The following is a 15750-nucleotide window of genomic DNA, read 5'->3' as shown; positions in this document are numbered from 1 at the left end:
ATTCTCGTGCCTCAGCCCCCGCAAGAACTGGAAGTCACCAGTGCCCACCACCACAGCCGGCTAATTTTTGTATTTTTAGTAGAGGCAGAGTTTTTGCAATGTAGGCCAGGCTGGTCTCGAACTCCTGATCTCAAGTGATCTGCCTGTCTCAGCCTCCCAAAGTGCTGGCACTAGAGCATGAGTCACTGTGCCCGACCAGGAGATGCTCTTTGTAGGAAAGCTTCTGAAAAACTCCAAACCCAGAATCAAAAAAACATGGAGCAAGAAAGGGCCTTAGGATAATCATCAGGTAGGTTAATTTAAAAGTTCATTTGAAACGTCTGAATCAGCCAGATTCCCCTCCAACACCACACTCAGATTGGCTGGCAGTAGCCACTTTTGCCTCTAAGATGAAACTCTGATAATTGTTCATTGAAGAAAGTGAAGGCCTGGTGAGGTGGCTCACACTTGTCATCTCAGCACTTTGGGAGGCTGAGGCAGGAGGATTGCCTGCGGCCAGGAAGTTGAGACCAGACTGGGCAACATAGTGGGATCCTGTCTCTACAGAAAATACAAAAATTAGCTGGGTGTGGTGGTGTGTGCCTGTAGTCCCAGGTAGTTCGTAAGCTGAAGTGGGAGAATCCCTTGAGCCTGGGAGATTGAGGCTGCAGTGAGCCGTACTTGCATCACTGCACTCCAGCCTCAGCGACAGACTGCGATTCTGTCTCAAAAAAAAAAAAAAAGTAATGCATCACTGGGCGCGGTACCTCACGCATGTAATCCCAGCACTTTGGGATGCTGAGGCCATCACATCACGAGGTCAGAAGATCAACCTGGCTGACACAGTGAAAGCCTGTTTCTACTAAAAATACAAAAAATTAGCTGGGAATGGTGGCACGCGCCTGTGTTCCCAGCGACTCTGGAGACTGAGGCAGGAGAATCGCTTGAACCTGGCAGGCAGAGGTTGCAGTGAGCCGATATCTCGCCACTGCACTCCAGCCTGGACGACAGAGTGAGACTCTGTCTCAAAAAAAAAAAAAAGTAATGTATCAGAACTTGACGGAACTTCAGACCTTCACTGTAATAATGAAGGAGAGAAACACATTTGTGGAGAGGGGACCATGTTCACTCTTTATCCATTCATGATAGACAGATAGTCGGGAGCTTTATATACCCATGGAACCTAAGGAAAAATGTTCCCTGTCATGACTCACAATCTTCCAGCCACCCTTCCTTGCACCTGTCTTGTGGGCTGGGGGACCCCACTTATGGATCCCATCTTCCCAGGGAGAAAGAAAAATCAAATCCTTCAGTATCTCCTTTAGGGTATCCTCTCCTCTATTTGCATGGAGGATAAGGCACCCAATATCTAGTAGCTGAATGTTACATTTGTGTAATACAGAATGATATTGGGATAAAACAGAATTTGTTTCCTCTGAGACACAGGTAGAGGCACGTCCACACTGACCTGGGTGGCAGCCACCTCTTCCTGCAGTGCCAGGCAGGGCATGCTCACAGATCTGGGGAACCTCTGTTGCTCCTGGAGCCCCACAACCTCCTTCCTGGCATCCTCTCCCTCTGGTGGCTGTGACAGCCCACACTTGGTCTTGGGTATCCCCTGCTTCTTTGCCTGCCCCTCTTCTGCCCACCCTGAATATCTCTGTCTCCCACTGTCCCCACTATATCCACGATTGCCTCTCCCTCCCCGCACTCTCTCTCTCCTAGGGCTCCTTGTCTTGGGTAAATGAACCCACAATATCTACCTTGTGACTGGGGACAGAACCCGGGGCTTGTTCACTTCTCCCTCCCTCCACCACACACGCTTGTCCTCCTTAATGTTTCTAGAGTCAGCGAACTCCAAACTCAGCCCCTCCTGCACCTGCCAGCTGTAGGACCCGTGACAAGACACCTACCATCTCTCTGGGACTCCGTCTCTCATCTATTACAAAGGCATAATGATGATAGTGTCCTCCTTCTAAGGCTGGGGAGAACCAGGAGGCCAAGGTGATGGGTTACCGACGGTCAAAACAGCTCCAATCCTGCCTCCACCTGGGGCTGGTGTTTCAAGTCCGCTGTGTGTAAATGGAACCTTAATGTCTCCATTGACACACAATGGTTCGTTCTAAAATAGACTCCCCTCTTCCCTTCCCTTCCCCACAACTGTTTCCCCTCTGCACCTTGCAATGGTACCTGTGAGAAAGAACTGTCCCATTCCCAAATCATCATCTCCACCCCAGCCCCCAGGACCTTGGTTGGTGAGACCCTTGATGGGCAGTCTCATGCTTCTGTCCAGGGGACTTTCCCACTGCTGATCCCCTGCATGGAGACTAAGTGGACTCTTCTATTCCCTGGCCATCACAGGGTCCACAGTGCATGCATCTTCCTCATTCCTCCACGTTCCCCAGATGATGATTTCATCTGTGTCTCCTCCCACATACTCCCAAATGGACCATCACAGCCCTAGAACCCGAAAATTGTTCAGAGAGCGAAGGCCAAATTGCCCAACCACCTGCTACAGAATCCTGCTCCAGGACTCAAGTGTATAGTCTCTATCAAAATAAAAACTGGAGGCCAGGCACGGTGGCTCATGCCTGTAATCCTAGTACTTCAGGAGGCCAAGGTGGGAGGATTGCTTGAGCCCAGGTGTTCAAGGCTGCATTGAGCTATAATCATGCCACTGCACTCCAGCCTGGACAGAGCAAGACCCCATCTCTAGAAGAAACAAACAAATCAAGAAAACGAACAACTGGAAACATCCTCCTCTAGAATGGTGGTCAGGAACATCTGTCTGCCCTGTTTCCTGATGTCTCTCCAGCACCTAGAATAGCGCTCAGCACGAGGACACACTCATTAGGGTTTTGTTGAATAAATGACTCCTTTGACACATCAATTCCACTTCTAAGAATCTTTCTAAAGAAATATTCACACATGTGCACAGAACTGTGTGTGTAATAATGAGAGGAACAAACAACTGGGGAACGTTTGCAAAGGTTTATTAACTGTCAGTGACTGATAGAGGGGAATCGGATGAGGGGAGTACATGCTGAACAGGAAACAGAGTGAGGGGGGCTTGACCAGGATGCACGGCAATGGGAAAAGCAGATGGGAGATGCTTATAATGGTACTTGGTGTGTGTGTGTGTGTGTGTGTGTGTGTGTTGTGTGGTGTGTAAATGCAGAGGAAGAAGTCTGAAATTAAACACTCAGAACTGCCCTCAGTAGTCACATCTGGGGAGAGATGAGGATAGTGCTGTTCTATGCAGAGAATACATGACAATACTTGTTTTCTGACGTAGGTGCATGGATACACAAACCGAAATATGCGTTAAGTATGTCTTGCTCATCATTGAAAAGGATAGTATCTAACAGAATGGCACCGTGTAAGAAAATACAATGGAAACACTAACATCGAACTCTTGGCACACTAAGAAAAATGACGCTCAACTTTTCACTGTTGTGAACACTTGCTTTCACTTGCTATGCACCTGATGACGAGGGTCCGCAGCCATGCCCATGTTCGTGAAAGGTCACCACGTTCTGCTTCTCATCATGGGCATGTGTCATATCCCCCAGGCTGAGGCGAGAAGAGAGAAGGAAAGTAAGTGACAGAGAGTTCCCACTGCCCAATAACTCAATCTCAACTCCTCCAGACCTGCAGACCCTGCACACTCTGATTCTGTCCTACCTCAGGACCTGGACACGCCTTCCATGGTTCCTCGAAGTGAACCATCTGCTCATGCCACAGTGACTTCCTCGCCTGGGTTATCCATTCCTAGGCTAGAGGAAGGTGTGGCCACATATCAGGGCTGACCTGGGGTTTGGGAAGCCACAGCATCCTGGGTAGGGAGGATCCCTGGATATACAGGGCAGGGAGTAGAAAGAGCATGGGAAATCTCATCATTCAGCCTCAATGCTGTATACTAGAAAATTATGAGAAAGGAATGATTTGGGAAACAAATGACAAGATGGGATACCAGTACCATAACAGAATAGCACATCTGCAGGGATGTGGGGGATGAGCCAAAGGTTCACTTACAGAGTTACTCATCATCTTCCTCAGGGTCGCTGATCTCTTCATAAATCACCAGCTGCTTTCTCTCACGCAGTCTGTGGGTCCAGGCATGTCTTCCCCTTTTGGGTCCTATGATGAAGAAGAGTTGGAAGATGAGGGCTGGGTAGGTTGAAGAATGTTAGGCTCTGTTTTCTCAAAAAAAGGAGATGCCTCCCCCCTCCCAAGTGCCCATGGGCCTTCTTTATCCAGTTTTTCACATTCTCTGGCTTAGACAGGCTGAGGCCTTAGATCCACACCAATACACGACAAATACCAATTAAAGTTTTAACTTCTGGCTCCTTCCGTTGTCAGGTTTAGATTCCCAACGTCTTCATTTACAGGAACATTCACCCATACCTCCTTTCATGCTGCACATATTTGTTAAGGGCACAGAAGCATACCTTGTTTTATGGAACCTCATTTTTATAGTGCTTTGCAGATACTGTAATTTTTTGAGGGGAATTCTCACCAATGTTACACTTTTCTGTTATTATTATATCTGTTATGGTGATCTGTGATCAGTGAGCTTTGATGTTATTATTGCAATTGTTTTTGTTGTTTTTTAGTCTTTAAAATAATTTTTTTTATTTTGTGGATATACAGTAGGTGTACATACTTATGGGGTATGTGAGATGTTTTGATACATGTATGCAATGCGTAATAATCACATCATGGAAAATAGGGTATCCATCCCGTCAAGCATTTATCCTTGTGTTACAAACAATCCAGTTACACTCTTTTAGTTATTTTTAAATGTATGACTAAGTTATTATTGACTATAGTCACCCTGTTGTGTGTAAATGTTTTGGGGGTAACAGGAACTCCACCCAGAGAAGATGACGAACGTAATTGATCAATGTTGTGTGTGTTCTGACTGCTCCACTGATGAGCGCTTCCCCGACTCTTTTCCTTTTCTTGGGCCTACCTATTCCCTGAGACACAGCAATACTGAAATTAGGACAATTAACAATCCTACAATGGCCGCTAACAGTTCAAATGAAAGGAAGAGTTGCATTCTCTCACACTAAATCAGAATCTAGAAATGGCTAAGCTTAGTGAGGAGGGCACGCTGAAAGCCAAGATAGGCTGAAAGCTAGGCCTCTTGCACCAAATAGCCAAGCTGTGCATGCAAAGAAAAGTTCTTGAAGGAAAGAATAGTATATAATACAAAGGAAAAGTTCTTGAAGGAAATAATAATACTAATACCCAGTGAACACACGAATAAGAAAGCAAAACAGCCTTACTGTTGAAATAGAGAAAGTTTGAGTGATCAGGATAGAACATGAAACCAGCCACAACATTCCTTTAAGCCAAAGTCTAATTCAGAGCAAGACCCGAACTCTCTTCAAGTCCATGAAAACTGAGAGAGGTGAGGAACCTGCAGAAGAAACGTGTGAAGCTAGCAGAGGTTGGTTCATGAGGTTTAAGGAAGGAAGTCATCTTCATAACATAAAAGTGCAAGGTGTAGCAGCAAACCCTGTTGGAGAAGCTGCAGCAAGTTATCCAGAAGATCTAGCTAAGATCACTGATGAAGGTGGCTACACTAAACAACAGATTTTCAATAAAGATAAAATAGCCTTTTATTGGAAGTAGATGCCATCTAAAACTTTCACAGCTGGAGAGGATTCACTTCAACTTTGAAAGAAGTTCTAAAGTGGCTAAATGCTATCGAATAGCATCACATACTACAGAGAAATCTTTCATGAAAGGGAGAGCTAATCCATGTGGCAAATTTCACTGTTGTGTTCTTTTAAGGAACTGCCACAGCCACTCCACCCTTCAGCAACCACCACCTTGATCAGCCAGCAGCCATCAACACTGAGGCAAGACCCCACACCAACAAGAAGAGTGTGACTCACTGAAGGCTCAGAAGATTGTTAGCATTTTTTAACAATGAATTATTTTAAAATTAAGGTATGTACATTTTTAGACATAATGCTATTGCACACTTAGTACACTATAGTGTAAACATAATGTTTTTATGCACTGCAAAACAATCGAAAAACAATGTGTGTGACTCACTTTATTGCAGTGGTCTGGAACCGAATCTGCAATATCTCTGAAGTACACCTGCATTGGGTATCAGGCATTGAGCCGAGTAAGATATGATCCCAGGTTATCACTGATAGAATCGCTTGAGCACCTTTCATGTCATCAGGCCTTCTAGATTAAATTTAATGTCTCCAAACAATTTATGAACTATGATTCTTTATTTCCATCTTATGGACTAGGAGTCTGGAGCTGAGAAAATTTGAAAGACTTGCCCCAAGTCACGTGGTTTTTTATATGGGTGACAACTCCAGTCTGTGTCTCCGGAAGTCATGTCTAACATCTCATCTGCAGCTGGGTGAGCTCCTCAGCCCAGCCTGGACCCAGACTTGTCTGGGATCCATGCCACACACCCAGTCCACACACCTGAACATAGCCAGAAAAGCCAGAGGAGTTGTTCCCAAATTGATTCCTCTTACCAGATCTCTTATTAATCTTCTCAGAAGTATTTGCTTTTCCCGGGGGGGCGCAGCTGTTTCCCATCGTTCTGTGGGCCAGATGCTTCTGACACTCCCTTCGAATCATTTCCTTCCTCTGCTGGCTTCTTGGGCATGATCTTTATAATGTGAAGGTCACAGATAAACAGAATCAGTGACATTTCTATAGTGCTTTAGAGCTTACAAAGCATCTTCACATGCATTACCTTAATCAATGTTCTCAACAATGCTGGGAGAGTTACACTTGCCTAAATAAGAGAAACCTGGGAGATTAGAAGCAAAAGGAATGGCCTAAATGAATGGGGTTTCCAGGGTTAGAATGCTTATCTTCACACTTTTTTAAGACTGACATTCGTGCAAACAGCAGAAATCTCCATGTGATTGAGAGTGTGGTACACAGAAGATTTGGAGAAAAATAGCATTCTAAGAATTCACAACGTCTAAAAAAGGAAGAACTTCTATAAAATACAAGGGATCCCATATAAGCTTGTAGACAGCTGCTCAGAGAGTAAATATAAAAACGTAGAGAGGGGACAAAACACTGCTGGGAAAGATGGTGTGGGGAGATGAATACAGGGAAGGGAGAGGGAAAGAAATGGTTTGCTGAAATTTATCTAGGCAGCAAAGAAAGCAGTAACAGATATGGCATACCACCCTACTGAGGCACCAACATTGAATGTGGAATTCAGTGAGGTGGTGCCCATACCAATTCTGGTTGCATTGGGATGTGTCATTGACCAACAATATTAAGCTACTTTTTTTTTTTTTTTGACAAAGTCTCGCTCTGTCACCAGGCTAGAGTGCAGTGGCGCGATATCGGCTCACTGCAATCTCCTCCTCCCCTCCTCCCCGGTTCAAGTGATTCCCCTGCCTCAGCCTCCCAAGTAGCTGGGACTACAGGCAGGCGCTACCAGGCCCCACTAAATTTTGTATTTTTAGTAGAGACGAGGTTTCACCATGTTGCCCAAGACGGTCTCGATCTCTTGACCTCGTAATCTGCCCGCCTTGACCTCCTAAATTGCTGGGATTACAGTCATGAGCCACCGCGCCCGGCCCTTAAACTTCTTTTTACTCAACTTCCTCACTTATGAAATAGTGAATAATACATGTAAAATAGACTAAGGGAAAGTCCTCTCTGAGCTTGTAAACGTTGTTCAAATGTAATAATAATAACAATGAATACCTTTCTGGATCCTTCTTTGAATTCGTTCTCCATACTGGCAAACCAACTCCCAGATCCCTTTACCTTCTAAACCAGAGCTGAATCTGCACTTCCGGAATCACTCATTCAGGGGCCTCTGAGGGATCCCCTGGGCTGGGACTGGGGCTTCTCGGATGCCCCAGGTGCAGACAAAGCCCTTAAGGAGCTCAAGGAGGGGCCAACAGTCAAAGCGATTCCTAAGCCATGGGAGTGGCCCTGGTAACAGAAGAGAGGCCAGCTGGTCCTTCCTGTTGAGAGAGTGGGTGTCTCAATGGAAGCACCAGCAGGCCCTATGGGGTGAAGCTCTAGTGAGCAACATCTGAACTTCATAAACAAATACAAACGTGAATGAGCTTTAAATGGCTTGAAGCTCTGGATTAGACTACCACTGCCACTGCGCCCCAGGAAAATTCTGTAACATCTCTGTACCATGATAGCCTCATTTTATTGTTATATTGCTGATAATTATGGTCTATAACATGAACTATTATTCTTTACTTCCACTTCATGGACTAGGAATCTGGAGCTCCAATAACTTAGAAGATTTGTGCCAAGTCACATGGCTTTTATATGGATGACAACCGAAGTGTGTGACTCATTACTATTTGGAGATAATAAAAGAAACAACATCATAGAGGTCTTCTTATGGATTAAATTAATTAATCCATGTGAACTCCTTAAAATAGTATCTGGCATCACTATGAAAACAAAAGAAGTATTAAGGATCACAACTGTTAGTATTATCAAGCCGTCGGTGCTACATAAGTTGTTGTGATAGACATGGGGAGAAAGAGGCAATGAGGGCATTTTTGATATTCTCCCACTCTTATCAGTGTTCACATCCATGAAGGGAAAAAGGTTCTCTGGTCCTTTAGATTTGAGAGATACCCACCTTCGGGATGATTCTCTGGAGCCTGCCAAAAGTCATCTGAGGACGTTCAACTGGAAGAGAATACATCAGAATTTTTCTTTGTTGGTAAAGATTTCCAAACTCTAGAGAGACTTCTGTCGCATGAGGGCATTCTGCAGCAAAGGGTTATGAGTCCACTCATTGTTGAGGAGTTATTTGAGATTTGCTTCTGAATTATGTTTAGTAATGGTTGGTGCATTTATCTGTGGCATCAATTCAGAATTTTACATCTCATGGTTTGTCAAATGGGGGTTAAATCCCATCACAGTCTCATCTTATTCCATTACATATCTTTTACTTTTTCCCAAATAATTAAATTCATTGGTTGGGAATCTGAACTGTATCCACTCAAGATGTGAACAACTAAAAATCACTGTACACTTCAAATGGGTGGATCTTATGGTATGTGAATTAAGCTGTTAAATGTGTGATGAACCATGGATAATTTAGTCCAGTGGCTCTGAAATATTTTCAGTATAAAGACACTCCTTTAATGTCAAAACTTGACAGACACTCAAGCACTGGCTTTTCAGGTCTCTTATAGTGATTGCGGGAGATGGTTGATTCTGGCCTGTTTAGTTGGGGAGTAATAGGTATATTGAAGACAGTTTAGACACTCCGACCTTGTCTTATGATTGTATTGTCAGAGCAGAAGAGCAGGTAAACACATATGTCCCCTTTATATTCCTGAAATGCACAAAGATCTCTACCGAAGAACCTGTCTTTTTTTCATCCTATGTTATCTCTGCTCACTGACAATTGGGAAAGCTCTCTGTGTGTTAGATGAGGGAGCACTCTTTCAAACTCACTTCCAAGCTCATCATGGAGAATTGGGGTTGTTTGGGAATGAGAAGACTATTTGGTTTTAATAAAGTACAGAGAAACAGCGATCTTTATTACCTAATGTGTTCATCACCCTCTCTCTTAAGATATTTATCCAATATCTACATGCTGTTAATGAAACAATCTCCGGAAGTTTTTGGCGGATCTACACTTTTAACATTTTCTTTTTTTTCACTTTTAAAATTGTCTTAACTGTCCTTTCATTCATTAACAGTGTGTGGCAAGAACAACATGTCGTTTAAAAAAGGAATATTTCAAACACACAGAAAAGTATGGGGAATAATATTAAATTCAGTCGCATCTCAAGATTACCCCATGACTATGTTAGGTCTGATTTGTTTATTCAGAATGTTAGAAACACTAGAAACGGCCTGGGTGCAGTAGCTTACACCTGTAATCCCAGCACTTTGGAGGCTGAGGCGGGTGGATCACCTGAGGTCAGGAGTTTGAGACCAGCCTGGCCAACATGGTGAAACCCCGTCTCTACTAAAAATACAAAAATTAGGTGTACATGGTGGTGGGTGCCTGTAATCCCAGCTACTCAGGAGGCTGAGGCAGGAGAATCCCTTGAACCCGGGAGGCAGAGGTTGTAGTGGGCTGAGACTGTGCCATTGCACTCCAGCCTGGGCGACAAGAGCAAATCTCCAGTTCAAAACAAAAACAAAAACAAAAACAAAAACAAAACAAAACACACTATCAACAAGTCATGACTGAAGCTGTCTGTGCAGCACTCACCAATCCCTGCCCCCGCCCCTTCTCCATTTACAGCCAGTCTCCTCAATTTGATGCCTTTTTATTCGCATTTATGTTTTTATGCATTTACCATTTACTTATTATCCATGAAAATACATATTACTGTTTTGCATGTTTTAGAATTTTATGAATAGCCTCTGTAGTTAACTTTCTGTATGCAATTTTTTTTTTCACTCAACCCTGATGTGTATGAGGGAACAAATGCCAGAGGATCTTTCCCAGGTAGCTGAGCTGAAAAGCAACTGGGCTTCAGGAGACCTTTCTAGCCACTTCCCATCTACTCACCCTGAATCCTGCGGTTACGGTCATTATCAAAATCATTCCCCTGGAAGTCTGTGGCCTGTTTATTACACATGAAAGGTGGGAGGGTGACATTGAAACCTAGAAAGAAGCAAAATGTTTATTCCTTAAGGGACAAACTTAGGCCTGGCACGGTGGCTCATGTCTGTCGTACCAGCACTTTGGGAGCCTGAGGCAGGAGGATTGTTTGAGGCCAGGAGTTCAAGATGAGACTGTGTAACATAGAGAGACCCTCATATCTACAAAATATAAAATAAAATTAGTTGGGCATGGTGGCATGTGCCTGTAGCCTCAGCTATTCCATTGGCTGGGCAGAAGGATTGCTTGAGCCCAGGAGTTCGAGGCTGCATTGAGCTATGATTGCACTACTACACTCTAGCCTAGGTGACAGAGTGAGACTCTGACTCAAAAAAAAAAAAAAAAAAAGGGAGAGAGAGAGAAAAAGACAAGCCGAGAGAAGGAAGGTAGGGTGGGAGGTGTGCTGCAATGCCACAGAGACCGTTGGGCTCATCAGAACAGACGCCTAAGGGAGAGAAAAGTGCAGGGTCCAGGTACAAGCTCCACTATGGCCAGTCCCTGCCCTCAGCTCTGACAGGATACAGAAGAGCAGAACACCCAGAAGCTGCCTTGTGATTTTTCCCCGCACAAAAGGAAAATGTGGGGTACTTTCTGCAGCCTAAGAAGTAGCCATAGCAGGAAAAGGGATGCTCATGTATCCCCAGACTTGTCTGTTCCTAGAACTTTCTGTTACCTAGTTTAGTCATGGCCTCATAGTTTCTCTTCATATACACATAGCTGATTTTCTCCGAGTATTTCATCTTTTCCCACTCTTTCTTAGAGAAGTATGTGGCAATATCATCGAAGGCCTAAAAAAAAAAAAAAGAAATTTTGGCAGTGACTCAGCTAGGTATGTCTGCCATTCAGCTGGAGCCACTTCCTGTGTGCTGGATCTGGGAAGTGAGGATGATAATCCGTCCTGGTTGATGCCATAGCTAACTGAGAGACCATGGGGGACCTACCCTAGCTTCTCCCGTGGCACACATTAGGGCTTTAATGCTGCTGTCTGGCTCTCTTCCCACCTTCCAGAATGGACTGAGAGTTACCAAATGTAGTGCAAGGTCACAGACTTGTCTCCAGGGATGCTAGGTGATGACAGAGTGCAGGTGGGAAGCTCCCAAGGGTCCAGATCTCCCCTGAGACCCTGCTCCTTGTCCCCAGTACCTCTGTCCTCCCCTCCTCAGAAACCTGGTCACCCTACTCTGTCCCCTGGACCACTGCTATGCCCCCTCCAGGTCACCTTACCTTGCTTCTCTTCTCTGATGTTTTAGCATCATCCCTGAGTCTCTTTGCAAAGGCGTCGTCTCCGTTCATGGCACCAGGAGCAGTCTGACCTGCAAGAGAAACAGCCTGAGACTTTCTAGCCACAGGACCTTTGGTCCTGTGGAGGCAGAAATCAGTGAAGGCCGGCCACACTCAGTCACTTGGAATTAGGGGTTGCATGTCTGCATTCGGGGCTTATCTGTCCCTGAGTAAGGACATGGGGAGAAGTCAGACGAAAACAGGGAGCCTGGAGTCTCTGGGAGAAGTATTGCTTGGGGATGACAGGTTTCCTAGCAGCCTTGAGTCTTTGGGAGGCGTTTGGCTAATGTTGTTAGTAGCTTCCCTGGGGCTAGGCTTACCCTGAAAGATGTACAGACCCTTGTTGGGGAGGCAGGGACGTGACTGTGTAACTTTATTCAGTGGGGGCATTCTGACACCCCCACTCAATAAATAAAGGGAGGGAAGTGAGTCCCAGACATAACCTGGTCTCTCTGGTGATGGATCTGATCAGGCAGAGGGTTGAGGGGTTCTGTTCTGTTGAAGAGAAATGACCTTCACTAATATGAACAGATTTAGAGGCTATTACTCGGTGATTTGTAAATTATTAGAAGGAAGACAGCTAGAATCTCTGAGACTAGATGAGCCTGCCATCACTTACAGAAAATGTGGGGTGTTTCAATTTGCAGCAATCAGCTAGGCACAGTGGCTCATGCCTGTAATCCCAGCATTTTGGGAGGCCGAGGCATGCAGATCTCTTGAGCCCAGGAGGATGAGACCAGCCTGGGAAACATAGCAAACCCCTCATTTCTACAAAAAAAAAAAAAAAAAAAAAAAAAAATCACAAAAATTTAGCTGGGGGCAGTGGCACAGGCCTGTAGCATCTCAGCACTTTGGTCAAGGGGGGCGGATTGCTTGAGCCCACGAGGTCGGTACCAGCCTAGCCAACCTAGCGAAACCCTCTACTAAAAAAAATAAAATAAAATAAAATAAAAAGTATTAGTGGGGGCGGGGTGGTGCTCGCCTGTAGTCCGGAGGCTGAGGCAAGAGGATCTCTTGAGCCCAGAAGGTCGAGGCCAGCCTGGTCAACATAGCAAAATCCCATTTCTACTACTAATAATAACAACAAAAAAATAACATCAGCGAGGTGGTTCTTGCCTGTAGTTCCGAGGCTGAGGTGCGAGGATCACTTGAGCTGAGGAGGTCAAGCCCAGTCCGGCCAACATAGCGAAACCCTGTCTCTAGTAAAAAGAACAACAACAAAACTAGCAGGGGCAGAATGGCACACATCTGTAGTCCTGAGGCCAATGTGCGAGGATCGCTTGAGCCCAGGAGGTTGAGGCCAGCCTGGCCAACATAGTGAAACCCGGTTTCTACTAAAAAAAAAAAAAAAAAAAAAAAAGCGTGGGCAGGATGGTGCACTTCTGTAGTCCTGGGGCCGAGGCAGAAGGATTGCTTAAGCCCAGGCGGTCGAGGTCAGCCTGGCCAACATAGTGAAACCATCTGTACTAAAATAAATAAATAAATAAAAAATACTAGTGAGGGTGGGGTGGTGCGTCCCTGCAGTCCCAAGGCCAAGGTGGGAGGATTGCTTGAGCCCAGGCGGTTGAGGCCAGCCTGGCCAACATAACGAATCCCTGTCTCTACTAAAATACCCCCCCACAAAAAAATACCAGGGGTGGGATGATACAGGCCTGTACACCCAAGGCCGAGGCGGGAGAATCCTCCATGATGATCATCCTGAAAGGCATTAGTTGTCTTTCAGTCCTCAAGATTTTCGGAACCCCAAGCACTTGACGGCCCTACAGAAGCTTCCTCCTTTTCTATCTGCCCCGATTAGCCCATCTAGGGTGTCCCTTGAAGAGAACCTACTTCAGAGACAAAGCAGTGGTTGCGAGGTCGGCAGCAGTGGTGGTGAGTTGGCAGCATTTGGTGACAAAGCACTTGACGGCCCTACAGAAGCTTCCTCCTTTTCTATCTGCCCCGATTAGCCCATCTAGGGTGTCCCTTGAAGAGAACCTACTTCAGAGACAAAGCAGTGGTGGCGAGGTCGGCAGCAGTGGTGGCGAGTTGGCAGCATTTGGTGACAAAGTGTGGCTGGAGGAGGAGAAAATATCCTGCAATGTCACTGCCCCAGGATGATGGACCAATCAGGGCAGTTAGTGAGTTCACCATCTGGCCAATCAGAAGTCAGAACAGTAGGTGGGAAAAGCCAAGCTGATGTGGGGTCTATCAGTCCAGGCTCCAGGGACAGAACCTTCTCAAAATGGAGGCAGAGACTCTGATTTTCCCGCCTAAAGCATCCCCTGGGATTGGCTACTCCAAGTTCAGAGTACGCATGCTCTGATTTTCTCTTTGGATTCTTCCAAAATCAGAGTATGCATGTGCTGATTTTCTCTTTTCATTTTTCCTATCTCCCTTACCCCCCCAGTGGTGGATTGTTGTTCAGTTTTAATAAGGAGTGTATATGAAGCAGGTCATCATCTCAAATCCTTCCTGTCAGTTCCTAACTTTTTCAGGTATGGAATTTTTCCTAGGAACTCTGTAGTGACGTAAGAAATTTGGGCCTGAGCGGTGGCTCACGCTTGTAATCCCAGCACTTTGGGAGGCCACAGCTGGAGGATCTCTTGAACCTGGGATGCAGAGGTTGCAGTGAGCCACGATCATGCCACTGCACCCCAGCCTGGGCAACACAGCAATACCCTGTCTCTTTTCTCTACAAAAAAATAAAATAAATAAAATTAGCGAGGTGGGGTGGTGTGCCTGTAGTCCGTTACTCAGGAGGCTGAGGTAGGAGGATAGCTTAAGCCCAGGAGTACGAGGTTGCAGTGAGCCATGATCTGGCTACTGCTGCCTACCTGGGCCACAGAGAGAGATCTTGTCTTTAAAAAGAGAGAGAGAGAGAGAGAGAGAGAAAGAAAGAAAAATTTCAGTGAGCCAGTCCCAGTGGCTCATGCCTGTAATCCCAACACTTTTTGAGAGGCTGAGGCAGGAGGTGGAAGGATCACTTGAGGCCAGGAGTTCCAGAACAATCTGGGATACATAGTGAGACCCCCGTCTCTATAAAAAAATTTTTAAAAAAGAAATTTAAACAAAAAAAAAAACCACTTCTACACTTCTATGTATGTTTTTTTCTAAAAGACCAAAGAAGCAGAAATATATTTTACCCATTGATATTAAAAATATTTATAATAATAGTTTTAAAAAGAGTATGTAATTAAGGCCCACTGTGTTCATCAGGGAGCTCATAAGTCAATTTGTCTAAGAAGTTTCCCCTACCCCCATCCCTAGTACCTCCAACAAGTCCCCTTTCTTCTCTGGGCTTTCCATCTACAGCCCTGATCTCTCTAAGATCCTCCCAGGATGACAGCAAGCTCTGTTAGGGCAGGGACAGGGCAATGGCCCTTGAGCCCAGCACAAAGCCCTTTATGTGCATCTTCCCATTAATTTTCACAATCTTCTCTTGAGTTAAATACTATTATCATCCCCAGTGTGCAGATGTTGAGACTGAGGCTCAGAGAATTAAGCAGTGTGCTCAAGTTCACATAGTCAGTGGGTGACAGAGCTGGGATTCACCCCCAAGATGAATTGAGTCCAAAGTCTGTGCTTTTATTTATGTATTTATTTATTTTTAATTAAGATAATATTTTTTAGAGACGGGGTCTTGCTATGTTGCCCCCGCTGATCTGGAAGGAACTGCTGGCCTCAAGCAATCCTCCTGCCTTGGCTTCCCAAAACATTGGGATTACAGGAGTGAACCACCCCACACCCGGCCTCAAAGTCAGTGCTTTTAATTACTCTTCTATATTGCCTCGACTGTTTGTTGAATGAATGAATGCATCTTACAACTGCAATGGTTCTTTAACATAATTTACATAACTCCTTACAATCACCCCAAATTCCCTCTGGCT

The 15750-nt window shown here is 45.2% G+C and overlaps 1 protein-coding gene across 1 annotated transcript; it reads right to left on the bottom strand.

The window, feature by feature from the left end:
• Positions 1 to 4018: 4018 nt before the first annotated feature.
• On the bottom strand, positions 4019 to 15306 carry LOC100980673 (putative protein SSX8). Its single transcript, XM_057301066.1, is given in 7 exon segments — positions 4019 to 4119; positions 6498 to 6543; positions 6545 to 6634; positions 8609 to 8658; positions 10508 to 10603; positions 11274 to 11388; positions 11825 to 15306. Coding segments are annotated over 7 exon segments (567 nt in total). The 5' UTR covers positions 11894 to 15306.
• Positions 15307 to 15750: the final 444 nt, after the last annotated feature.

This window comes from Pan paniscus, chromosome X (assembly GCF_029289425.2).
Source record: "Pan paniscus chromosome X, NHGRI_mPanPan1-v2.0_pri, whole genome shotgun sequence".
In the NCBI taxonomy this organism is placed as follows: Eukaryota; Metazoa; Chordata; class Mammalia; order Primates; family Hominidae; genus Pan; species Pan paniscus.
The sequence above is the reverse complement of the archived record's forward strand: the minus strand, read 5'-3'. Positions and strand labels throughout refer to the sequence as shown.